The following is a 25,539-nucleotide window of genomic DNA, read 5'->3' as shown; positions in this document are numbered from 1 at the left end:
TAAGTTGGCTCAAGATGGTCTACAGAGTCTGTCCCTGTTGTCCTGTGTCCCTGTTCATCAGTTCAACAAAGGGAGGAAGCTCAGCTTAATGAGCACTTCTGCAGACCCTGTTAATGGCTGTAGTCAAACTGGTTGCAGAACGTAAGGCAAAGAAACTAAAAATAACACCTCTTGCTTGTGGCAGACTTATGTCTTCCAGTCTTTGTGCTTGTCCTTGTTTCTGCCTCCCCATATGCACAGAGAAACATACTTTTATTTTGGAGAAGTAATAGTCTGTGGAATAGACTAAAGCAAGTCAGCCATGACTTTTCTATGAGCTAATGAAGCAGTTCCTCAGAGACCAAAGAATTACAAAATGAGCAGGTTTTTAGAGATGTCATGGTTGAATAAGAATGAAACCTTTTCTGGGGAAAAAGCTGAAGAGTCACTATTCTCTTGACTCTGAAAGGAAAAGCAAGTTTCGATCTTGATTTAGGCCACAAGAAGAATTGGCCCTGACATTATGAAGGTCTCAGAAGCAAAGATGTGTCTTGCTCCTTGAAGGTAGGATGTGTTTTTGTAGAAGATGCTGTCGTGTTCTGGCTGCCTCTTGGGGGACAGCTATAGCAGTGACCTGTCCCAGCAGAGCTAGAGTTGTGTAACTTCTTGCTGGGTAAAACTGCACTTCAACCAAAAAAACTCCCAGCCCCAAGACTAAACAAAACAAAATTCACCAAAAAAACCCACTCTAATAGCCCTAGGGTAAGTTATCATTATCCTTATTTAATGTGTTCTGTCTGTAACTTTAGCAAACCACTTAACTGCTCTGTGCTTTAGTTTCTTCACTGTAAAAAGAGGAGGGAAGGAGTAATAAACTTTATCTTTAGTGCAGGCATGCTTAGTAATTTAATTCAAGTTTGTAAAGTGTTCAATGGTAATTTGATTTTAATAAAATAATGTTCTTCTATTACAAAAGGAACCTCTGCAGAAATTTATGACAAACCTGATGCTGGAGAGAGGGAGCTTTATCCGAAGATCTGTTTAAAGCAGTAGATAAGTCTCCTAAAATCTGTTTTGGAATCTGATCGTTCAGCATTTATTTGGCAGCCTGCATTCCAGATGCTTGATTAGTAGGATGAAGAGTCTGTGGAGATGGTAATAAGAAATCTTACCTAATCAGGGTGATGAATCTTTGCTATGCTGGAAGCTCATGCATTCTTTTGGACAAGCCAACCCAAACATGCAATACCACCCTCCCTAAAATCTAGGACCACCATGCATTTAGGAAGCTCTTCCCGTATGTTTCCCGTATGTACCTTGGGTTCAGTGCTGTGATCAGCTGTTGCTGGCTGTACATCTGGAGTCAGTTTCTGACCCACAGAAAATAAACCACTTTTATGTTTTGAAGAGATAATGATCTGTGGAATGGACTAAAGCAAATCAACCGTGACTTTCCTATGAACTAATGAAACAATCTCCAAGAGACCAAACGGTTACAGAGAGTGATCATTTTATTTACCAGCCCCTCCATAAGAATTTGCCAACCACTCTGTTTCTCATCAGTGAAGAAGAAAGTCAGAATGCTGGTGGCATAAAAGCTGCTGGGCCAGGATGCACACACGGTGACATGGACAAAGAGCAGATGCGTGTGGCGACTGGAGGAGGAGATAAAAGAACCATCCTTCAACCGCAGTTGCGCCAGCCAAATCACAACCAGCTGGGTTATTGCACTGGGCATTTCTGCTGATCCACCACAACGCTCAGGCATGCTCTGTGCACATTTGCACGCACACGTACCCTCTGTCAAAGGCCAGGCTGATTTCTGAGCCTTCTCGTCCTCCCTCTGGTTTTAGCCATTGTTTTAGTTAAGGGCTGATGTAGACCTGAGGTGCCGGGGGAGGACTGAAACTGTTGGAAGGATGAGAGAAACTGTGACTCAGGAAATTGAGTTCCTCCCTTAGCCCCAGCATGCAGTGATGAATGTGCAGACTATTATCCTTGCAATACTGAAACCTGTTTCCCTTGGTTGTATTTTTGGACAGTGGAGTGGCCTACGTGTCCTCTCATCTGCTTTTTGCTCAGACAGAGCAATTTGTACTTCTAGAGGCAAGGTTCAGGAGCAGTCCTTGTACGTAGTACCCTGCAAGCCAAGGCCAAAAGCTCATGGAAGGACAACTTCATCCTCGCTCAAAGACAAGTCTCAGCGGGCTGACAGGGCTGAGTTTCCCAGAGCCTGGGCCTGTAGCTAGCCCACATGCAAGTGGAGTTTGGACTGCTAAAAGAGGTCCTCGAAGCATCAAGGAAACGCCTGGTTTATGACTAATAAAATTTAATAAAGCTGCTTGACTATCCAGTTGTAAGCAAAAAATGAGTCAGTCTGTGCTGGTTTGGACAAAAGCAAGGAATTGACCATCCTGCAACCATGATTAAAACCATTACATCTACCACATGCCGCCAGTTTCTAATCTGCGTCATGGCAAAACTGCATTAGAAGAGAAAATCAGACTAGAATGTATCCCACAAATATATTATAACATAACTACTGTCCAAGTAAATAGCTCTGTGGAGACTGTAAAGTGTCCCTGTAGTCCTCACCACTTTCACTCTGTGTGGCTTCCAGATGATTTGTGTACAAGCTCTAGCCAGAAGGAAATGGAGCAATATTTCTCTGTATTTATTCCCATAAGATGTATCTTGGTAGTGGGGATACAAATCTCTTACGACTCAGAGTGCGAACACTGCAGAATTGGATGAGGTTGGGTGCTCTTGCCCTTTCTGTTTCAGAGCTGTGGGAGGCTTATCTAAGAGATCAAAGAGCATCGGATTCCATTATTTTGGTATCTATGGGACAGTGTAATGCATGAATACTCCGGGCCAATGCCTGTGTCTGACTTTTATTCATCACTGTAATTAAAGCCAGATACAGAGCTTGTTCTGTGCACTGAACGTTAATCACAGTGTTTTATTAACACAGTTGTCGAAATCTTTAATTCAGACATCCTGTAATTTTGCAATATAGATTAAGACTAGTATTTATTTTGCCCAATTGCATTAATTTTATTTAGAGTTCAGAAAGAGAAGAAATTGCTCTCAGGTTTTGAACAAATGAGTGCAAGCATTGCTTGGCTCCAGACGTACCAAACTGCTAAACTGGTTTGGTCTGCACTGTTGCTTAACAAAAAGCAGTGAACTGCTGTATTCAGTGGAAAATACATAAAAGGCTCAGCAAAGTACTGCTCTAAATTCAGATTTAGTTAAGACACTGAAATTAATATTTTAACATCTGTAGACTTTATTTTATGCTCTGTAGTAGTACTTGCTTAATTGCCGTTGCCAGTTTCTGATGTTTTGGGATTTCCCTTCTTTGTTTTCTTTTTATATATTATGATTTGGATTGCAGTTGCATCCATTTATCTTCAGTTTAGCTTATGAAATATGACTAAGACATTGCTTTAGTTTCTGCTTCACAGAGTTCTTTAATGTTGCATCTATATATTTGGAGACCTTGAGGCCGTTGTGGATTGTCCCGTGGAGAATGGTGTCTTTGAAAGTATTTTATTCTTCTTAGAAGTGAAGAGAATCAGTTTTAAAACTCAAGCACAAATAATTAACTTTAAATTAGCTGTTAATTCTTTTCTTGGTTAGTGCTTTTTCACCTCTCAGTTCCTGGCGCTCTGAATCTCTGTAGGCTCTTTTGATGTGCTCACAAGAACTAATGAAATCCCTCTGTAGTCACTGAACTGAAATGCAGGCCCACACCTCTACTTGGCAGTTTTTAGGGATCTGCTGATTGGAAGTGGGTGAGGAGCACTGCATAGGTAGTGTTGCACTGAGGTCTGTCCTGAGCTGAGAAAACTCTCCCACCTCTTCAGCTGATGGCACCTTCATGTTGCTGCAGTGGCTGGGCTGAGTTAGATGTTGGCCCTTGGCCCAAACCTGAGTGAGATATCCTTGGTTATTCTCCCACCTGCCCTCTGCTGGAAGTGGGAATGCGGTATTTAATCCATTGGAGTGGATTCATAGGAAAGCTCACCTGGAATTGTGCTGGGTTGTGTGTAACCATTCCAGCCCTCTGTAAGAATCACGAATGAGGTGGAGGGAGGGATTTTACATTATGTCTGAATATAGACAAACTCCTTGAAATTTCTGAGACCTGAAGTTGTATTTACTTCACTGTATGGCTAAACTACTGAAAGTAGGTTTACTAAAGAATGCCCATTCTTTCTGAAAATATAGCGGATTTCTCAGTTTAAAGTGGATGAAGTCAGGTATTCAAAGAGACAGTGTTTCATGGTGAATTTTGTTTTTAAAAGTCCTTTAGGAAACAAAAAAATACTATCCACACAAAATTTCATGCTCCAAGTAATCTTTTATTTCCTTTGGAAACTATTCTTGTTCAATGTGTAACCTGTTTTTTTTCTGCCTCCCAGAAGAAGCAAGATGACCTAGATCTAGAGCTTCCTGGGGAAAAGTTCACGTCACCCTATATATAGCATCTCCTGAAGTGTCTTTATGTAGCTGTCGTTTACTTTGAGCTGATGAACTGAAAGAGAAAAGCTGAAGTTTTATGCTGAAGTAGGAAAGGAGGGTGTTTTATCCCTGCTTTTTGGGGGTCTATCTTATGCAAATATCAGTGACTGGATTACAGCCAGGTGAAGGCCAAGACTGCCCAACTTCCAGCCGTTAACACTGAATTTCATGTCTCTGTGTCTCCTCAATGTGCTACAGCTGAAAAATGACCAACTACCTCTGGTAAAGGAGTGAATTGGATCCTGCCTTTGTGCCAGCAGGAGTTTCTGCACAGGACTCAGAACGTGATATTCTGGGGTCAGTGTGTTCTTTGCTCCAGTCAGATCACACAGATGGAGACTCCTGCAAGCAGCACTGCTGGCACAGTGGTGTTTTTATTGGAAAGCAAAAACTGGGAAAATGGTAGTAACAACTACACAACAGATGCTACCAAACAGGCTGTTGGTGTTGAGGGATCAGGCAAGTGTTTCCACCTCAGGGTGATGAGTCAAATGGTGAAGTGTACTGCAGGCTGAGGGAAATCTGCCTGTCCTTTTGTCAGCATAAGGCTTTTTTTTGATACAGAAGAGTTTATCTGAGTGCATCAGCAACTTGAGTGGTTTGGACTTCTGCAGCCTTTCTGGGGAGGGAAGGGACCTTTCCAAGTCCCTGCAGCAAGTGCCTGCCTAGGGACACTACACATTCCTCTCCTGGGGCCTTCTCACACAGGGGCTAGTGCTGGTGGAACCCATCCGTGCTCCTATGGTGGGCTGTGTACACCTCTGGCATGTGGCGAGAGCAGCATCTGTCTTCATTTAACTTGATGGCAGGATCCTGCTCCAGCACTTACAGATAATAACTTCAGCAGGCCCAGCTCAGGAATGAACACAGCCAAAGCCTGAGGAGGGGCTTGGAGGCTGTCTCGGTGTTCAGCACACCGCTGGCTGAAACCAGGCAAAAATGTGGTGTGCCTTGTGCTCAGTGTTGTGTGTGTAGATGTTTCTGGGACAGGGAGATCTGATCTATTAATCCACTGCTGCCAAAAAGGGATTGTTTAGCTTTTCCCTCCTGTTTTCCACATGGAGTCATGTTCTCTGCAGTCACTTAGGGTGGCTCTGTGCTTGGTGGATCAGCTCATACCATTCAAGTGTCTGAAATGGCTTGTCTTGTTCTTCCTCTGGTCAGATTAGTGAAATGAACTGACTTCCTGGTGAAGATTAGATTTATCAGCACTCTTTGCCTCATAGATTTCATTTTGCTTAGTGACATCTCTGGAAAGATCTAGAGGTGTCAGGTATTAGATGTGTGCTATTACTGCCAAGTATTAGAGAAGTTCTGGCTTTTCAATGTTGAAATTAAGGCTGTACTTGGACTCAGCTGTGTACCAGAGCATGTATAGGATGAGTATCTGATACTGGTTTGGGCAGTGAGTGTATTTGGGAATGGTCTGTGCATGAAATGCAGTCTGAAGTTGTGTTTTTAACTTCAGCAGGGTGGTGATTTCAGTTGAAGGGATTTTACTGCTTCAGGACAAATGTCTGATGTGGACAAATCCTTAATTCTTTATTTCTTAAATGTGGTCTTTCTGGTTAAAAAAAAAAACAAGAAAAAAACAAAAAAACAAGAAAGAATCTAAGTTTGTCTACCACAACCACCTTTAAAGACTGAGTACTTCTCTTTGCTATTTTTGTTAGAGAAGTTTCATTAGTGTTATCTAACAGTTCATGAGTAGACTTGGTAAGTGCAGGAGTGTCTGAAGACTTGAGCAGCCTGTTCATATTGTGCAGCAGACTGTGCTGTCTCCAGGACACAGCTGACCACAGTAACATCATTGATCTGCGTCGTGGCTTCTGCTCTGCCTCTTTCCTCTCACAAGCCTTGCAGTTACGACTCCATGGATGGTTTCCAAAGTCTGAATGTTGCTTGGCAAGCTTTGTCACTGCTGTTAGGAGTTTGATTACCTTTGTGCATATGTATGTGAGAGCTGCAAGTGTCTGTGGCTTTTAATAAAACAACCTCCTTGTAGTCTAAAATGTTTAGAATTAAGAAATTATATAATTGTGCAAGAACAAGAGTTAGGCTAGCTGCCTCAGTTTGACTGTCCTGTTTTATATGTTGTGTGTCCTTATTCTAGTTTGGCATCACTCAGAGGCCACTGGCTTCTTGAAGCCAGTCTTACTTAAGGTGAGTAAAGGGAAAAACCCTGTTTCAGAAAATAAATTTGAGAAACTAATAGTGCTGATTTTCCTGCATCCACTCATGCAGCATTACCAGTTCTCCCTGCTGGAGTCATGCTGTGCTTTCATGTAGCTCAATCCCCCTTGCTCAGAACCTTTCTGTTCAGCTTTCTGAATTCAGAACCAGGAACACTGAACAGGAGCAGTAAATACCATCTTTACAGCTTTTTTGCATCTCATTAACTCTGTTGGGTCAGGCTTAGCTTTTGGCTTGGAGACCTACCAGAAAAACCCTCAAAGCCACAGGAGATGTGGCTGCTGGGGTAAAGAGGACATCCTTCCTTGTCAGTCATATTCCACATTGCCAAGGCTGTGGGGCACTTGAAAGCTGTAGAAATTGTTTTCTGAATGAAACCACTAAGGTTCCTTGGATTATTTCACAGAATATGCTGGCCAGGTTTCAGTTTGAATACAGTTAGGCATTTCAGCTGGACAGAATATAACTATTTCAATCAGAGCAGTAGCTAGTGCCCTTTCTGCCTTAAAAAGACTTAAGTAATACAGCAAACTAAAGTAAGGCAAATGTTATTTAAAATCTTAATTGCAGAGTGGTTACCAGCAGTAAAGTGCCTGTAGATTTGACACAGACTGCAATAATGCCATGTACACTTGTTCACTGATGGCTTTATATTTTGCTTGCCATGGGCCGAATCCTCACTAGTGGTGCAGCTGCCTGGTGCTACTCAAGCAACACAAGTGGAATTTCCAGCTAGCATATGTTCAGCAGAATAAACTTTAAAAATGTCTTTTGTTCAGCCCTGCCTTCATTCCTACTTCTGCCTGTAGATTGTGCTGTAGGAGAAAGGGTTTGGCCAAGAAAATTTGTGCTCCACTGGAGATATCTTCCACCAGTGGGCTATCAAAGCCTACCCTGAGATCAAACCAGAATTCCTAACAGAAAGTTACTTTACCCAAAAATTTATTTTCTCACATTTAAAGCTTTTGTTTTGTTAGTGTCTTAAACTTCCAAGTGGGCATGACAGTGTTTGCTGACTTGGCTTCAACAAAATGAGGCTTGGATTTAATGAGCATTATCTTTTGTTTTTATTTAAATTAGCTTTGAGTTAAACATGACAAGAATTATTGCTAGTGTTTACGCTGCGTCAGAGATTATATTAATTTGGATAACAACTGTTTTCAGTACAGTCTTGAAAACTGGATATTAACAAGTGTGTAAATTGGGCTGTTTTCTGGTGTCTGGACAAGGAATATATGGATAATTTTGCATATACTCAGTGAAGTTACTTTCTGCAGATGATGGATGGTTTTGAAAGACACTGGTCAAGCTTTGCCCTGTTACCCCTACAGGGAGGCTCTTTTGATATCAACCAAGAGCTAAGGCTCAAGAAGCTTATTTCACAAATCTAGATTATTAATGCAAAATTGCACCTGTTATTCTTCTACCAGATAGGTCTTTAGATGTTTACACTCCTGATTTATTTAGAGATCCTATATCTCTTTCAGCCTTTGTTTTTCTGGGCTAAGGCTTCTATTTTTATTTTGTTTATTAGCTGATGTGATATTCAAACAACTTGGTTTTCCTGAAAAACAAAATGTCTTGTCTATAGTCAATGAAACCAAACAAAAACAACAGTGAAAGAAATAAAAAATTAAAATAGGGCATGAGTTAAGTGAGGGAGGGAGCATTGACTGACCGCTCAGCATCTTGCGGTGAATTTATCATGGGGACTCATGATAGAGACAATACTGAACTCTAGATCTGCAGAAAGTGCAGCTTCAAGGGGTGGGCACCTTTTCATGTGCTGCTGCATGTTATCCTCTCTCACTGGGGTAAACCATTGCATAACATGATTAAGACCTCACCAGGAGTGCAGCACTACATGGAATGATACAAAAAAATTAGAACCAGGACTGTAAGTTATTTCAAGGCTAGTTTCAGTATAAAGCTTGAGCAGAGCAAAGAAATTTTCTTTAACCTGATTTCTACTCTGAAATTATTCTGCAGGGTACTTGCTTATGGTGTTCAGCAGACTTCATTTGATGAACACTGGCCTCCTTTTTGGCAAAGTTCACGGAGAAGGCCATGCCAATTGTTTTCTGCCTCCCAAGGAAGAACACAGACCTGCCCATCTCCCAGAAGTTTATTTCTGTTTCTACTGTGCGATTAAAAACAAGTGACAGAACAAAAAATTGTTTCTGCAGTAATTTCTGCTCGTGTCTTTACTGAACTGGAGATTCACCCATAAGAAAGGTGGTGTCCCATTTAAAGACAGGAATTCAGGTTCTTCTTGTTATTTTGCCTGTTTGGTTCAGCAGATCTTCTGGTATTCCCAGGAAAACACATTCCCTGACTTCACTTAACTGCAGCCAACCGTAAGGAGACGGAGTTTAGTCCTGTAGACTTGCAGGAGTGGCACTAAAGGCCATCTGATTCCCAAGTTACTCTGCTGCACCCACTGCCTCTTGGAGGAGTCTCCTTTTGGGGATCAAAGGGTGAGCTAGAAAGTCTAGAAAGATAACTAAAATGTTTCTTAGTCATTGAGTCATGATATTCCTGCTTATGAAGTTTGAGCAATAAGCTGCTTTTTCTCTTGGAGCTTATCTAGGTATTACAGTTACCTCTGTAGTTACACCCTAATAACTCCCAAGGTAACAAGACTAGATGTCCAGACTAAATGTCATAAATTAAACATAAAGAACTCACAGGTTTTCTTGATAGCTGTTTTGGTTTTTTTTACCTCCAAAAAAAGCTCAGTGTTACTCCATTCTGGTATTTTGTCATGACTGCAGTTTGTCTGTGTGAGTATAAACTGACAAAACTTATTTTAGTGAGCGTGTAGGTTGCAGCAGGACATGGTTATCCCACCCTAAACATTAATGCAGGGGAAATACAGTGAGTACAAGTGTTTCTTCATATTTTCATAAAGCTTGAGAGTGTTGGTAGCATAATGTTAATGACATGAAGCTCTCATTTCTGACTCTGGGGACAATAAAAGTAGCATGAACCTCACCCAGAGTGGTGGAGTTACACTCAGTACCAGCACCTAAGCTGTACCTTTGTATGTGTGTGTAAATGTTCTTGGTAGAGCTTTTAAATTTGCACAGACAAATGTTGTATTTCCATGAGACTTTCTCACCTCCAGCTGTAAAATTGTCTCCTGTGTATCACTGTATTTAGTGTTCAGGGTTTCTGATGTTCCTCACACAACGTGAACGATGGGTTGTTGTGTATGGATGAGCTGAGGCTGGAAATCTCCAGGCTTTGCAGCTGCCCTCATGCGGGTGTGTCAGAGTGAAATGGGGCTTTGTCTTCCAACCAGTCAGTCCATATTTGGAAAAATGGCCTCTCTGTTCTCATGTCCCCCCTCTCAAACAGTTTTCTGTTCTGAGATTTTGTGGCAGCCCAAGCCATAATTCAGGCAAGTACTTAAGTAGGTGCTCAAGTGCTATGTTCCTGGTAGTATTTGAAATTCTTACTAAGTGTGCTGCTGGGGCTGTAGTGGAGACATTGGTAGGTTTTACTGATCCATGCAGACAGCAGGATGAATCCATTGCAGAAGCTCCAAGTTTTCCTTCAGAAAAGCAGTTGCATGTAAACAAAGCTCTGTCCTCCATGACAGTGGGTGTAAGCAGGGGAACAGTCTGACAAAGTTGAGGTTTTACTTCATCCCATTGTGGCTGAACAAGATGAAGTGGGAGCTGCAGAGGCTGAGTTGGGCTCTATGCTCCCCATCTCCCCCCTCATCTTTGCAAAACCTTGGACCTGCTTCAGTTCCTCCTTCAAACCACCTACTCTGAAAGCACCTGTGCTGAAACAGATACAGGTATTTTTGCTGTGAAACCAGCCCAGGCAAGATCCAAAGATGAGGGTAAAAAGCCCCACTAGACCATAGATTGAAAAGGCTGATTTGATGGTACACTCAGCTCCACAGGCCTTTTTATTTTCTGATTGGCATCTGAAAAGAAGCCAGGTGTTTGCATGTACAGTTAGTGGTGGAGGTTGTACCTTATTTGTCTGTGAAGCTGAACGTTTGCAATTTGTCCTGCTTGCACCAACATCTGGCTGTTTCATACATAGCAGTGAAATGAATTTGTGTTGTCTGGTGACACATTAAAGTGATGATCAGGTGCCCATTGAACTGTCTCTGTGCATTTAAAACTTCAAAATAGTAGGAAAAATGTGTTCTGGAAATATTCACTTGTATAACCAGCTCCTGAGAGAGCTATTAATGATTTCTCTACCTGTTCTTGGCACAGGCTTTTTTTCTGTTAGAAGAGGTTTGACAGTTGCATGAGATCACACTTGGATTTGTGCCCTGCGAGCTGAAAACGCAGAGTCATTGCTTGCGAGGACAAGACTTAGCTGGAAAAAATAGAAACATTGCCCTTGTGTTCACTGGTAATACTGCATCAAGAAGTGGAGCTTCGTCAGGCTTTAGTGTGCCTTGACAGTCATGCAATCATTATTTGCTTATAAATAGATAACTGCTTTAAAACAAAACCCAACAAACCAAGAGATTAAGAAATATTCATTTAATGCCTGGGACGTTCCTTTAAGATTAATAAATGACTGGATGAGGTGAGCCGATAGGCTGACTCGGTGCCTCTGGCTATTTACAGCTGCTGCTTATTAACTCAGAGATGAAATAATTCATGTTATTATCAAGTGGTGCTAAACAAATAGATCACATTTTTTGTCATGCTCATTCTCTCTGAAGTGGGAGATGGCAGCAAGTGGGTGCCTGGGGGAAGTGTCAATGTCCATGGAGTGCCCGGAGCTGTGCACAGCCCAGCAGCTCAGGGTGCTGCTGGCACTGATTTAAACCCCAGTTCCAGCCTCAAGATGTGGCTGAAATCACAGAAAACCCCACTCAGTTTCCCAGGATCTGGTGGAAGAGAGGAGCTGTTGGCTGGATGGATGGTAGGGACAACTTCTCCCAGCCTCCTCACTGCCAGTGGTGCACAGAGATTTGGGCTATGTTTGAGGTGCCCCAATGCATGGCAGGTGTATGTGAGGCTTTCCAGCAGGCTGATGCAGAAACATGCTTTAAAAAAAAAAAAAAAAAAAAAAAAAAAGCTGTGGTTATGCTGTTGCAAAATGCATCCTTGATGTATCCTTTAACTGGCCTCAGGAAGCCCCCTGGCTGCCTGTGCACAGTCCCTGCTGCATGGAGGCTTCTCACACACCTTGATCTCAGGGGTGTCCATTAGAAATTCGGATGCCAATAAGAAAATAAAAAGGCCTGTGGAGTTGAGTGTACCATCAGACTGACAAGGTGTGGCAGCTTTCTGCTTGAGCAAGCATTTGTAATTGAGGATGGCTTTGTTATAAAGGCAATTAAAATATTTCAAATTGAGTTCAAAGTTATGATGCAGTGAGGTATAGTACAGATTTTTGGGTTTTGGAACAGCCCCTGCTGTCATGGGCTGCCTCACTGACACAGTCTCACAGCAGGTGCCCCACACCAGCAGTCTCTGCTGCAGGTTTTCCTGCTCTGTGGTTACACAGACCCAGCTCATCACCAGCCCCATCTGCTTTTTGAAGCTCTTCTGCAATAGTGTGTGGACTGCTGCCCCTTTTCTCCCCTAAGTCATTCATCCTTAGTAGAGCAATCTGTTTTCTCTCCATTCCTTTTGCTGTGGCAGAGCTTTTTACTGCATGAGATTCCCAGTCTTCCTGAGTCCCTGTTTGCTGTGAGGCCTGATGGAAAATTCTTCTGTCAGGTGTGGCAGAGGTTTCAGTGTGTGAGAGCCCTGCACTGCAGAATCCTTGTTTGCTGCCTGTCCTGATGGGTTCCTGTTTGGCTTCCCTTGCTGGGGGAGATGTTGCTGGCCCACCTTCCCAGGCTCTGGCACAGCTTGGCCTCATCAGCTGGGCCCTGGTAAGGGGAAGGTCCCTGTCAAGGTTTGCAGCAGCCCTCTCCTTCCTATGTTGCCTCTTCTGTGTATTTTGGCAAGGTAACCAACTATAAAAAGAACAGCTGTGTCCTCTTTTAGACCTCTCTTTGGTGCCTGCTTACAACTGGGTGGCTACAAAAAGGCAGTTTGTGTCATGGCCTAGGATAGTGCATGAATGAGGGGCAGATGATCTGAGGGAGCTGCTGCTGTTTGTTTTTGTTACCTGTGTTACCTCTTAGCTGAAGTTAAATTGTCACCTCACAGAGACCTTATGTAAGGGTGATGCTCTCAGTCTGGCTGGGACTGTTGTGTCTGTTTTAGGAACCTGATGCAGGAGGACCTACACTCTTCAATAGGATGCTTTTGGATGTCTGTGGAAAGAAGCTTTAGGCAGGGCTGTTCAACTGCATTCTGGAGAGTCCTCTTTGTCCAAGGAGGGTGCTTGTCATGTGTTGAACAGTAACGCTCAGCCTGGAGATGAGATAATTTGTCACTTGATTTCTCCGATCCTTTGGTATCCTACTCACTCTTTTTCTAAAATCCCTTCCTAGTTCTGCATAATATTTCTCTGCTATGTGCTATGGTGTTCTCATTAGTTCAAACTAGCACCCTTAAATACACACATATACGGGTGTATTTACACACTAAAGTACAGCCTGTATTTATGCCTCCCCTGATGGATTCACTGCTCGTGCATTCAGCTTATGTGCATTTTAATGTTTACTCTGTGGCTTGGCCCCTTGTCCCCAGTCTGTCCTCTTGACTAATTAGAGCTGATTTCCATAATTTTGCTATCTGGTTCCTGAAGTCCTCAGAAGGGCTGTTTTGTTCTTAGAATTGCCATCAAGCTGACCTAATTCTTGCCAGAAGATATATTTTAACACTCTTGCTATTTTTTAAGCGTTTGGAGTTATGTTTTAACAATTGGCTTGAGTTCCAACAGGGGCACTCCTCCCATTTTCTCTTGCCTGCCTGTTCCCGGCTTTCCCAGCAGCTGCAGAGATCACACTGTCAGCGGCCATGGCTTGTTTGCTTTCCGTGAGGGGAAGAGTCAGACGGAGCAGTGTCCTTGGAGCCATTGCAAGGGACGTGGCAGGACCTTGCAATGCTGTGCTGTTTTAGACCAGCTGCAGTCAGCTGTGCCCTAATCCCCAAACTCCCTGAAATGGCACCATAAGCAGGGGCTGGGTGTGCTTACTCAGCTGCACTGAGCCTGTTGGTTCAGTAGCACTTCAGGGCACAGTGTGCACTGCTGTTCACTCCTGGTGCCTTACACTGCCCACCTAAGTCCCTCGTATCCCTGTGCTCCTCCCTGGGAATGCCTGCCCAGTGATCCATACCCGACCCTTCATACAGAGGACTTGCACACACTTGTCAGAGTGATGCAATGCTTGGGGAGCTCTGGGAGGGAGCTTTGGGCCAGGCCCATGTCTGGGTGCAGAAGCCCGTGTGAGCTTTTTGTACCCGGGGGTGAGTCAGAGCCTCGGGCTGGTTTGGGGTGTGCACGGGGACCGTGTCCGGGACAGATCCTGCGTGTCCCACATCAGGGAGCAGGGCAGGTGTGAGCAAAGCCTGTTTGCTGCTGTACACAGGCCTGGCCCAGTGAGAGTCATGGCTGCTTGTATCCTCTTCCTAGGATGATCAATACCACCACTTTTCAGCTGTTACCGCTTTGATTTATACTGTAAACAAGTTGCACTGACTGATATTTACCTTTTGCAGAAAGCAAACATGTCTGAAGGAAATGGGAACTATTCCCCAGTGTCTCTGTGGACTGCTCCTGTTCTGTCAGCTTTTCCATCATAGCTTCCCCCATCTCTTGTGCTTGAATGCAGCCTCCAAAAAACATGTTAACTCCATTCCTTTGTTTGGGGTGTTCTTTTACATTTTTGCTTCATGCTACCCAGCAGTTCCACAGCAGTAAGTGGGTGGCACATGTCAGGTTCACTTTACCTTTCAGCACAGGAGACAGTCAGTCTGAGGTATTTTGTTTTCAGCCTTTTCCACCTCAGAACTGTTTTTTTTTTCCCTGAAAACTTCAGGCTTTTATTTCCTGCTAAATTTACTTCTCAGTTTTCCAGCAGCCATTTCACTTGAACCATAAGTGCTGTGTTTAATGCAGCCATAGCACTGTAATAACTGTCTGCTCTTGTCAGGTCTAAGGAGGAGTTTCTGCAAAGAACCACTTGGCATCAGTGGGAGAGAACATGTACCAGTAACACACATGTGGGGTTGCTTATGGGGTAGGATGATCCACATTCACGTGCTTTTCCCACCACCCGCTGCAGAATTGATTGCTGGCCCCCTCTGCTAGATTTTCTCCCTACCCAGCTGCTTTGCTTTGTAGTCCCTGGGGTTTACCATTCTCAGGAGGCTGCATTTTGTGCCTGAGTATCCTTAATTTAATGTTTAGGTGCAACTGTTTCTTTCCTGGCTTTTCTCACTGCAGCAGCCTGACAGAAAAGCATGAATTTTTATAAATTGTTGATGAATCTTTTCCTTCTCAATATAAAAAGAAGCCTATTAAAATAAACATGCTGGGAGCTGTAACAAGGGGGCTTTGTTATCTCTCAGAAGTTGTGGCCTGATGCTGTAAGTTGAGCTGTCAGTGAGGCTGTCTGGAGGGAAAGAATCAATTCTCTGGTGAGCAATTTACTGGTCTGGGACATGTTGGTGTATAAGTTACTGACTTTCCTGACAAAATTCACACTCTGATGTTTGATGGGATCTCTGGAGAATGGAACAAGGACACCTATAACTGACACAAAGCTGGTGAACAAGAGATCAGCAAGTGGAATCATCACTGCCCAATGTTGACGCCCTTGAGTCAGAGAAACCTGCTGTGCAGCCTGGAAATGGAAAAACTGGCTGTGTCAGGAGATTGTGCTTCCAGGGAGTAATTACTGCTTTTTAATAACTGCTTTTCCCTACAACTCCTTCTTGCTAGTCTTTTGTATTTAGGTTTGCCTTGATGGTTAATCAATTTTCAGAGCAGGTGATTCTGCAGGGCTGCAGGTGATTTCCATCTGCCAGGTGACCTGGGTCTGGCCAAGCTGCATGGGCACTGCCAACTGTTTGTCTTGGCAGTAGGTTGACAGCCTTTTTAGGTTTGTGTGGCAGCACAGGGATGAAACTTGAAAGTCCTTTTCTCACAGCCCTTGTCACTGTCTAGGAAAGCAGCAGGCAGGATACATCTACTGTGTACCTCTTCTCTCTGTCCCAGCCCTATTTTTGGTAGCAAAGCTGAGTTCAGGGGACAGATGATATTTTAAGAGTCAGCAGTCAGGAATCACTTTCTTTCATGGTTGCAACTCTTCCAACTTTTCAGATACATTTATTTCCCAGTAATTTCAGTGGAGTAATTGTGAAGAATGCACAAGACAGTTTTACAGTTTTAGTTATAGTGTGAATGAGGCTTTGCCATCTCTGCAGAACCACAGTGGCTTTCACCAAAAAACACCTCTCTCTGAAGTGTGATCCATGACTCAAAACAGGTATTGCTTCTAAACTGGAGTCAGCAGCTGGAGAAACACAGCACAGATCCTGCAGGTTTCTCTCCTGTGTGCAGAGTGGTTCCTCAGTCTATTGTTATATTAATTACCAACCACATTTGCAGTGCCCAATTCCTACAATGCCAGAATTCTTAATAGTTTTTCCTTAGGAGCACTGTGGTGGGAAGTGTGTGTGCACATGTCTGATCTGTCTGTCCCAGATGTCCCCTCCAAAAGGGAGAGATGAGAGGCTTTTTCTTTCAGAAGAACTTTTCAGCATTAAGTTGCAGCTATTCATACTGAGTGACTACTTGGAAGCAGAAGTATAAAAAAAATTGGGTAACAATTTCATTACATGATATTTTATAGCAACTGCTGTTCACCTTTATAAATTAACTGCTCTCTTCTGTATGGCAGAAAAAGGCTTTTATACTTGGCAGGCTGCTTGTAATATTCTAAGGATTATTAAAGTAAACTGTATTTGTTGTATAATGCACGTTAAAATGGTGCATGGTTTTACATTAATGTGTCTTGGGGGAGGATATTATTTCAGAATGTGTATTCATATATGGATGGAGTTTGAGTTTTTCACCCTGATCAGAATGCCATTCACAGAAAAGGTCCCTGGACAATCATCCCAGCAAGTTCTTCGTGAGTAATAAATTGGTGAGAAAATTTCATCAAATTCAGCAGGAATTTTTAAAACAGACCTCGAAGAGCACAATTTTTTTTTCTCACCTCCTGACTTTACATTTATAAACTGAGGTTGTTCATATTTAGGTGAGTTATTTGGGCTCCTTGCTCTCCTTAGAGGTGAGAAAGCTGGGGAGCAGCCAGGCTGAGCTGTGTGTGAGTGGGGTGATGAGTGCTGCAGGGGGGCTGCAGTGTAGTGGGGGCTGGTGTGTGTGAAGCAGGGCAGCTGCCTTCAGACATCCTGTGCAGGCAGGACATTTGCAAGTCGAAGAGATTTCAGAAAGAGCTGTGGGAACAGCTGGGGAAACGCAAATAGAACTGTTATATTTGCATTAATTAATTAGGCAGCGACCGCAAGGAGCGTAAGTGCTACAGCTACTGGTTTAAAAAGTGTGAAAAAGATGTAGGATAACACAGTTAGGGAGGCATTTGTCTCCTCTGTCGGACTGAATTAACAGATACACTGTTGATCTGGTGATAAAATGCAAATTAATATCCCAGGGTGAGACACACGGAGAGCACTGGACTAGGTGAGGAAGAAAATTTAGAGATGGAAACAGGGCAAAACAATCAGTAGAGGAAAGCAGAGGCTGTGGAAAGGATCTCAGGGAGAGCAGTGAGGCTTTAATCTTGAACTATTTGATGTTAGGAATTATTCATCTCACCTTTGACCATCCCGAAAGGATAATTTGGGCATGTTGGTGCAATCATAAAAACAACAAACAAGCAAAAACCCTGATAACATTCTGCTGATATGTGGCTGTAGAAGGATCTTAAAATAATCTTTATCCAAGGATTAAGAGTTTCTGATCTACCACTGACCTGTTTTCATTGTATTACAAATTCACGGTGCTTGCAAAAACAAGATAAAAAGGGTGTAAAACTAGAGAAAAGCAGATTTACAACAGCATAATTTACTAAAATAAGTTGCATTGATGAGGAAACTTCAAACTTAAAACCATGCTTGGTGAAACCTCCTTTTTCTAGTCAAGAATCCAAAGTGAGCTTGGAAATCTTTGTGTTGAAAGTTTCTGGGCATTTTAGGCCATGTGTGAAAATGGTTTTTTTCATTAGGAGTGAGAAGTGCAGACCTCTAGATGCCCTCTGATTTTTTTTCCCCCCCCAAAGGAGGAGGAGCTGGGGTGAGATGGAAACACAAACACTGCTGTAGTCCTTGAGGCTGAATTAATGCTGCTGTTTTTAAGGGCTGAATGAACATTGTGTGTGAATTATTTCTGTGCATAGAAAGCCAGGGAAACTTGTGCTGATACCACTGACTTTGTGAACTAAGTTGTGTATCTCCAGGATTATGGGCATCTGAGGTGTTTCATCATTACGAAATTCTTATGGGGAAAAAATAATTGACAAAAGTAAATTAAGTGCCAGAAAGTGATTTTTATTTCATTGCCTAACAGTAATATGTGGATTTGATTATTTGTTTTGGCCTTTTCTAGGGGTTTTTGCACGAAGTAATAGAGTTAGCATGAAATATCATCTTAGTTTGAAGTGCCTTACATCTTTATCAAATGATAAATAACACAGACTTTGGCTAGAAGTTCAGTATTTTGTAATTTTGTCTGCAAAAACATTTTCCATGGTCAATAAGAGAAATGTGAGACACTAGAGCAATAAATTAATGTTCATCTTTGGTGTAAAATAATAATTACTTGGGTAATCCAATCTTTTTTATATACACCCATGTCAGGGGGCCCCTGGCTACAGATGTGAGCTGAGTGAAGTCTCGAGTTGTTCCCTTGAACACCCACCCTGGAGGAGCAGGACCTTGGTCAGTGAAAGCAGCTTTTATAAACTCTGAGGGATTTGCAAAGGGGTGATAAACCCACACAGGACCAGCAGCTTGGAATTATTGGTGGGTGTTTTAACTCTGAAAGTCGCAGCAGAGAATTGGGTAGTGGAGAAATGCAGGGCTGCAGCTGCCAGCTGGGCCAGCTGGGCGTGTGCCCATGGGGCTGCCAGGGGGCAGGAGCCCAGCTCCACTCAGGGCATGGTCAGGGTCACTTTGCAGTCAGAGAAACCCGGGCTCTCAGATTCTCAGGAGTAAGTAGTTCCAAATAGGTTTAGAATCGTGCAGGTATGAACACACCTTTTCTTTTTAGCTGTTGGAGGGGACAGGGCTGGTTTGAAAGGGTCAGTGTCAATGTACCCTATAATGTGACACTGCAGCGTGTGTGGCTGTGTCCTTCCTTTCCCTGGTACATTCATGTGCAGGGCTCAGTTTGGGCAGGCTTTTAGCAGCAGTGGGGAGGGGAGATCAAAGTGCCACCAGGCAGGGTGTTCTGGCTTCGAGTGGTCTCTGTAGTTTATTTACAGTAATTTGTTCTGCATTTTTCACAACAGCCACACCAACCCCAGCTCTCTGCATTCAGGAGCGTGAGCACAGCGTGGTGAAAGACATCACCATTTTCACCCAGTTACTCCTCTGACAAGAGGTTCTTGTCTAGAATGTGAAACTGTAGAAGCCCCCAGCTGGCGACTATAAATTCCTGCCTTAATGGGCTGTGTCAGCCAGTCGGGGTGGCTGTGCCGGGAGGGAACCTGAGCCTGGATGCCAAAGGGAGGAGTTTCCATCCAGCCTGGCAGCCGGGAAAGCATTTGTGAGCTTGGCACGCCAAGGCCGGGGGTGCCTCCAGCCCCTCTGCAGGGAAGAGGGGACTGCAGCAATGCACAAGTGACTTCCCCAGCTGCAAGGTCCATCCCGCAGTGGTCAGTCACAAGTGCCTGTAGAAGGACAGAACAAGAGAATGAGCTTTTGTTCTTGTCTGGCCTATGACAGGTTTAGAAGTTGTGTTGATTTCCTGTGCAAAACTAAACCAAAGCAGTTGTTGACTGGGCAGTGTGTGACTGAGTCTTGCTCACTTCAGAGTTGTCCAGATGTGACTGTTGTAACTCAGCAGATTCTTACTTTTCTGTAGTTTCCTTTTGTTGTATCATTTTTGCTGAGGCCATCAGTTTGCTGTTGTTCTGCTACACACATTCACTGCTAGTTTTCATTGCTACTTTAAGACATTTTGAGGATTTCTTGGATCTTTTGTCCTCCCGGTTTTGCCTTTCATTGAATTTCTGCATTATCACTTGCAGCCACAGCTTCAGCCAGGGGAGCTGTATTAAGTACAGTTCCCTCCTCTCCTCCTGCCCACACTGGCACCAGCCTAAGCTGTTCCTGTGGTTCATGGTACTGCTCTTCTCTTTTTCCTGGATGTGAAGGAGGGCACATCCCTCTCTGATGCTGCTTGTTCTCTAGCCTGTGTAACAAGTGAAGGACGTAGCAGTAACATCCTGATATTGCTTCAATAACCTGTTCAAAGAAGTGCAGCAAAGCCCTGGGTAGAAAAAGTTACTGCTAGTTTGTGGTGTTAAGTTCTTGAAACACAAACCAGGACCAGGCTCTGCTTTGAGCTGAAGTGTTCGGTGCAGAGTCTGCAGCATTTGTCAGGGGAAAATGCTTTATTTTGCTGGCACCAAAGGTTGCAGTCACTTTCTGAATATTGTTCTATCTGACAGGCTTGCCCCAGGTTCAGCTGGTGCTTTTCACTGTCCAAATGATGATTAGAGACTACTTTAGATCATTTAAAATACTAAAAGGCAGCTTATCCAAAATAATTCTGTGATTCTGTGAAAAATGGTTCAGAGTAGTCAGGAAATTAATCACTTGGAGAACCCCTGGCATTCTCTTTCGAACCTTCTCATAATTCCTCTGAATTCTGCCAGGAAATGAGAGGGGGAAATCCTAGGCTAGCTAAATTAAGAGATGACTGTGAATTTTACCCCACAGCTGAATTGCCAGTGGCAGGCACTGTGTTCAGTGAATTGCCAGGCAGACTTGCATCTGTAATTAGCATTCCTGATGAGCAAGGGCCTCTGCTGATGGGTGGCACCAGTGAGAGGCTGCTCACTCCTGGGACAGTTTTTCCTGGTCTTCCAGGAGTCCTGGCTGGCAGTCCATGTGCTGTGATTCCTGGCAGTGGAAGAAGAGCTTTACTGGGTTTGACAAATGCAGTGCTACATGTGGGAGGTGACCTGTGCTGCCTCAGCTGCACACACCTGCCCTGGGCTCAGCTTCCACCAGTGTCCTCTAAAACAGCAAATTTGGCATTTGCCAAACAGATGATTCGGTGCATTGTGTGTCTGATGCAGCAGGTTTATTTTCAGATACATCTATAAGTTGATTTTTTTTCCTGCTGTTTAAGAAGAACCATTAAAATGAGTCTCTTGAAAGAAATTGGCTCCCTGTTATTAGCAGATTTACGGCTACTGGCCAATACTGTCTTAATTATCCTCTTCAAAATTGGTATTTATGTAGCAAAATATGCTTTAAAAGCAAGTAAATTAAATACCATGTTAATATAAATGTTAGTGAAAATATCTGATCTAAAGTTCATTAATATTCAAAAGAAGCTTCTCAGAATGTGGTTGAGGAAGCACTGCATAATAGCTATATGTTGCCTGTATTTCTTTTGAAAATATATACCTGGAACATATCCATAGCTGAATCCAGCTTGGAAGAACTTGTAAAGTCATACTAGTGTATGAGAAGAAACACAAGACTTGGGTTACTTATTTATGTTGTTTGTGCTGTCCAGGTAACATTCTTTTAACACATGAAAATTAAATCTACAGTTCTAGATTTAAGCTTGTGTGGCCCAAAGCAGTTCACATGAATTTTAGTTATTGCAGAATAAGTAAAACCTTCCTCTCTAAAAATTTTGAGAGTAAGCAGTGTCCTCATCTTTCTAAAGAATTCTTCCTGAATGTAGAAAGAAGATAAAATTCATAAAATTCATATAATCTACTTTCAGTTGCAGATACTGGGGCTCTCCCTAAGCCCTTACAGTGCTCAGTTCTGTATCTTAGCACTTCACCAGGTGCCTCTAAGGTTTATTTGCCTGCTGGCTTGTGGAGCTTCTTGCCCATGTGTCTCTTGTATGAACAGTTCCTGGAGATCAAAAGCTTTTGCAGAGAACAACCACGAACAGCTCCTTGTTCTAATGCTGCCCTCAATTCCCTATCCTGTTCTCATAATTATAGCCCCAAAATTGCCAAGTAGGAGCGGGAGTTCATACAAATATTTGTAGGAGTGTGAATCGTCCTGTGCTGTGGAAGGCTGGGAAAGCTCTGAGGTGGTTTTTCATGGGAACGTTGTGCTTGCAGGAGCAGGTGCCTGTTCCCGTGTACCACCCCACGCCCAGCCAGACCCGGCTGGCCACGCAGCTGACGGAGGAGGAGCAGATCCGGATCGCGCAGCGCATCGGCCTCATCCAGCACCTTCCCAAAGGCGTCTACGACCCCGGCAGGGACGGCTCCGAGAAGAAGATCCGAGAGTAAGCCCTGGGCCCGAGTGGAAGGGATTGGCTCTTGCCTTGCTTTGGGATGCTACCCTGGGAAACCTGACCTTGTCACCCTGGGTTTGCCTTATTTTCAGGGATTGTGATTTAATGTAGTTTTTTTTTAAAAAGAAATAAAGTCCTGCAGAAGGCTGATGTGGTGAGTAGCATCCCTGCTGAGGGCAGGGGGTTGGAATTCTGTGAGCTCCACGGTCCCTTTAACCCAAACCACTTCATCCATTTGAGGCTCTTTCCTTTATCTTACACAAGGCTTCTCCTCACAGTATCTACAAATACTAAAAGCATCCAGGAATAGATATTACGCTGTTTTTAATTTCAAGATTGGCAACAGCGAGCTTAATATTTTATTTTTCCCCTTCCAGATGTGTCATTTGTATGATGGACTTTGTTTATGGGGACCCTATCCGATTTCTGCCGTGCATGCACATTTACCACCTGGACTGTATAGATGACTGGTTGATGAGATCCTTTACCTGTCCATCCTGCATGGAGCCAGTGGATGCAGCACTGCTTTCATCATATGAGACTAACTGAGCCAGGGTTTCTCTACTGAACCTTCGAGGAGACCATCCACTTCAATGGGTTTGATCCTTTTGTCATTCAGCCCAAAGAGCCAGGAATTAGGAATTAAGATCATGCACAAAGTATACATTTCCTAATAAATAAATAAAAAAATATTCCTGAATGGCTGCAAATATTGGAAAACATAGTATTTTAGAGATTATAGAAAAGTAGGTTGTTATTTTTAATGTAAAGCCTTGACCCACCATTGTCTTTTAATGTTTGTTCTTACACCCATATATAGGAATTGTGTAAAGTGTTACAGCAACTGTAAATGTTTAAACTGCGTGTATCCGATTTTATTAGCAGCAAGATAAGAGTATTTTTTTCCTAAATAAAGTAACCAGTTTTGTTCTGATTCTTTTCACAAGTCCTGGCATTTGGGTCAAGGCTTTATTGAAATCTACATTTTATAACACTGGCACAAAGAAATAGTTTTAAGCTTGTTTGCACAGTTCTTTTTCTTTTTCTTTTTTTTTTTTTTCTTCCACTGGAGATGGAATTCATTGCCTTAGGTCTTTTTAATAGTGTATTGTTATTGTTGGGCTGGCTCTATGCTTGAAAACCAGTTTATTTATAACCTGTTAAAAGTGCTATATTTTGTTTGCAGTTAGGAATATGCAGACTTCAAAGTGATCTCCTAGCTTATAAGCAAACTGAGATGCATTATCCCTTTTCTACAAGTGATACAGATTATGAAGATATGACACAAGTCCTGCAGTGAAACTGTGGTTTCATGGGGTTTTTTTATAACTTCCTTCGGTTTTGATGAAATAACAGTCCTTTAATATATGACCTTTAACTTGATCAGATTAAAAGTGGGCCAGAATGAATAAATAGTTAAGCTGCCATAACTGAAAAAAGAAAAAAAAATCTGGAACTAATGTAGTGTTAGCATTGATCACTTAATCTATTTTTTTCTCCCTAAAATGGTTGTCTTGGATAATAGCAAATGGATACTGCATCTCTCGTTCTTGTAGTTCTTAGGTTATCAGAAGTTAAGAATAAACATACTGTATCTCAGTCTCCTGTATTAAATGTATCTGTTGAGCCCTGCTGGCTGGCACATCAGTCCACCAAACAGGAATGAATGGAGAGAGGAGAAAAACGGACTTTGTTCTGCACATAAATGCAAAGTTTATATAAACAGAGAGTGTCAGGGTAGCAGTGGAGGGGCAAACAGTCCTGCTATAGCCAGAATGACACAATTCCCTGATTTCTGTAGCAAACAGTATGTGCTTGTTAAGATAGGCTTCAGCAAAGATTGTAGCTGTAAAGGCCTTTTCCCACTTAGCATGATTTTCTCCTTTTTTCTTCTCCCCCACTCCCTTGACTGTGACTTCTGTGCATCCAGTGCCACCCTGACACAGTGAGAAGCCCTGGTCTCATGAAATGAAACACAATCTCAAGTTAACCACAGCAAATTGGGGGATATTCTCTGATTGTGTTTCAGATGTAGTTTGAGTTTTTGATACAAGAAGTTGTGTTTAAAGACCCAGGTCCTTTGAGGACTTAGTACATTTACAGCAGAGGAGAATTGTAATTCTGTGGGTTATGGATAACTGGTCAGCACAATGGAGAGTCGACATTTGTTTGTTATTCCTGCAGCTGACAGCACCCTGCTCCCTTAGAGAGGAACTCCAAGGAGCAGTCAAAAGGAACTGAAAACATTCTGCAGTTCTAGATTCACTCAAATGGCCACACATTTATCTGGACACGTTTTGCTGAATTCATACATACCTAATTACATGGATCAAAATCTGGGGAGACCTGAAGTTGTGCAATATCATTGTTCCTTTTCATCATTCCATGTGTGTTCCTTTGTGTCTTCCTTTTTGTCCGTTTGTTTCAGGGGTTGGGTTTTTTTTGGTTTTTTTTTTTTTTTTTTGGTAAAACAATGTCCACATTAAGTATTCATTTCTTTATCTTGTTAAAACTGGCAAATGAACAATTTGAAAAAAACAGTGTTGTCATGGTGGTATTAATCTTTATTTATTACAAGACTTGATTAAGAAAGATTTAAAAGAAGTAGGAAGTGATGGGTTACTGAGCTGAATGCTTTCCTAGGCCGCTGACCCCTGAGCAGTTGAACTTTTAACACTGATACTGACTGGGCTAAGAGAAGAAATTACTTCTATTAAAATACTTGTTAAATAGCAAAAAGATGTGAAGGGCTAAAACTGGAGCTGATGACACAAGACCATTACAGAAAAGTTCAAATTTTAGCTGAAAGACAAATGTGTAAATATAACAAATAAATCAAATTATTTTTCAAGTTTTTAGGTACACTTCTGGGTGATTTCTAATTCAAATGCAAAGAAGAATTGATTTAAATTTAATGAAAAAAAAAAAGTATAACCTGAATTTTAGCTAATTGTGGAACCAGATCTGTGTCTTATTTCTACGATGAAGATACATTTACCTCCTTTCCTAGAGGTGTCTTAACAATTACTTGCACTTCGTACACATTAAGGCTGTTCCCAGCTGGAGTCTCCTGCAGCTGAGTGAGGGGAGGGAATTGGCTCTGACTCACCTGGACCTGTTCACCCAAAGTCCTTCTTATGCCAGGGTGGGCAGGCCCATAGGAAAACGTCTGCAAAGCAGTTTGAAGGAAAAAACAAACAAAAAAGCCTCTTCAGCCACTGTGTGCAAGGAGCTGAGTTTGGAGGTGCTCGACAGCCCTCAAGGGCTGGTGCTTTGGAGCATTTTCATGGGGCCTGTGCAGTGTGCTGGAAACACAGAGCAGTGGTGGCACTTGTAACTTGGAGCTGGCAGTGGCACAGCACAGCCCCAGCTGGGCTGAGGGCTCAGCAGGATCCATTCCAGCAGCACAAGGGACAAGAGTGT

At 42.8% G+C, this 25,539-nt stretch overlaps 1 protein-coding gene across 1 annotated transcript in view; it reads left to right on the top strand.

Moving 5' to 3' along the window:
• RNF11 (ring finger protein 11) overlaps window positions 1–23,715 on the top strand; it is a 30,025-nt gene extending 6,310 nt beyond the window's left edge. Inside the window, exons 2-3 of the mRNA XM_021529230.2 lie at window positions 21,938–22,107; window positions 22,494–23,715. Of these exons, the coding sequence (XP_021384905.1) occupies window positions 21,938–22,107; window positions 22,494–22,665 (342 nt within the window). The 3' untranslated portion in view covers window positions 22,666–23,715. The remainder of the gene's footprint in view (window positions 1–21,937; window positions 22,108–22,493) is intronic.
• The last annotated feature ends 1,824 nt before the right edge of the window (window positions 23,716–25,539 follow it).

The sequence above is a fragment of the Lonchura striata genome, chromosome 9, assembly GCF_046129695.1.
Source record: "Lonchura striata isolate bLonStr1 chromosome 9, bLonStr1.mat, whole genome shotgun sequence".
NCBI lineage: Eukaryota > Metazoa > Chordata > Aves > Passeriformes > Estrildidae > Lonchura > Lonchura striata.
This window is presented reverse-complemented; position numbering and strand designations above follow the sequence as displayed.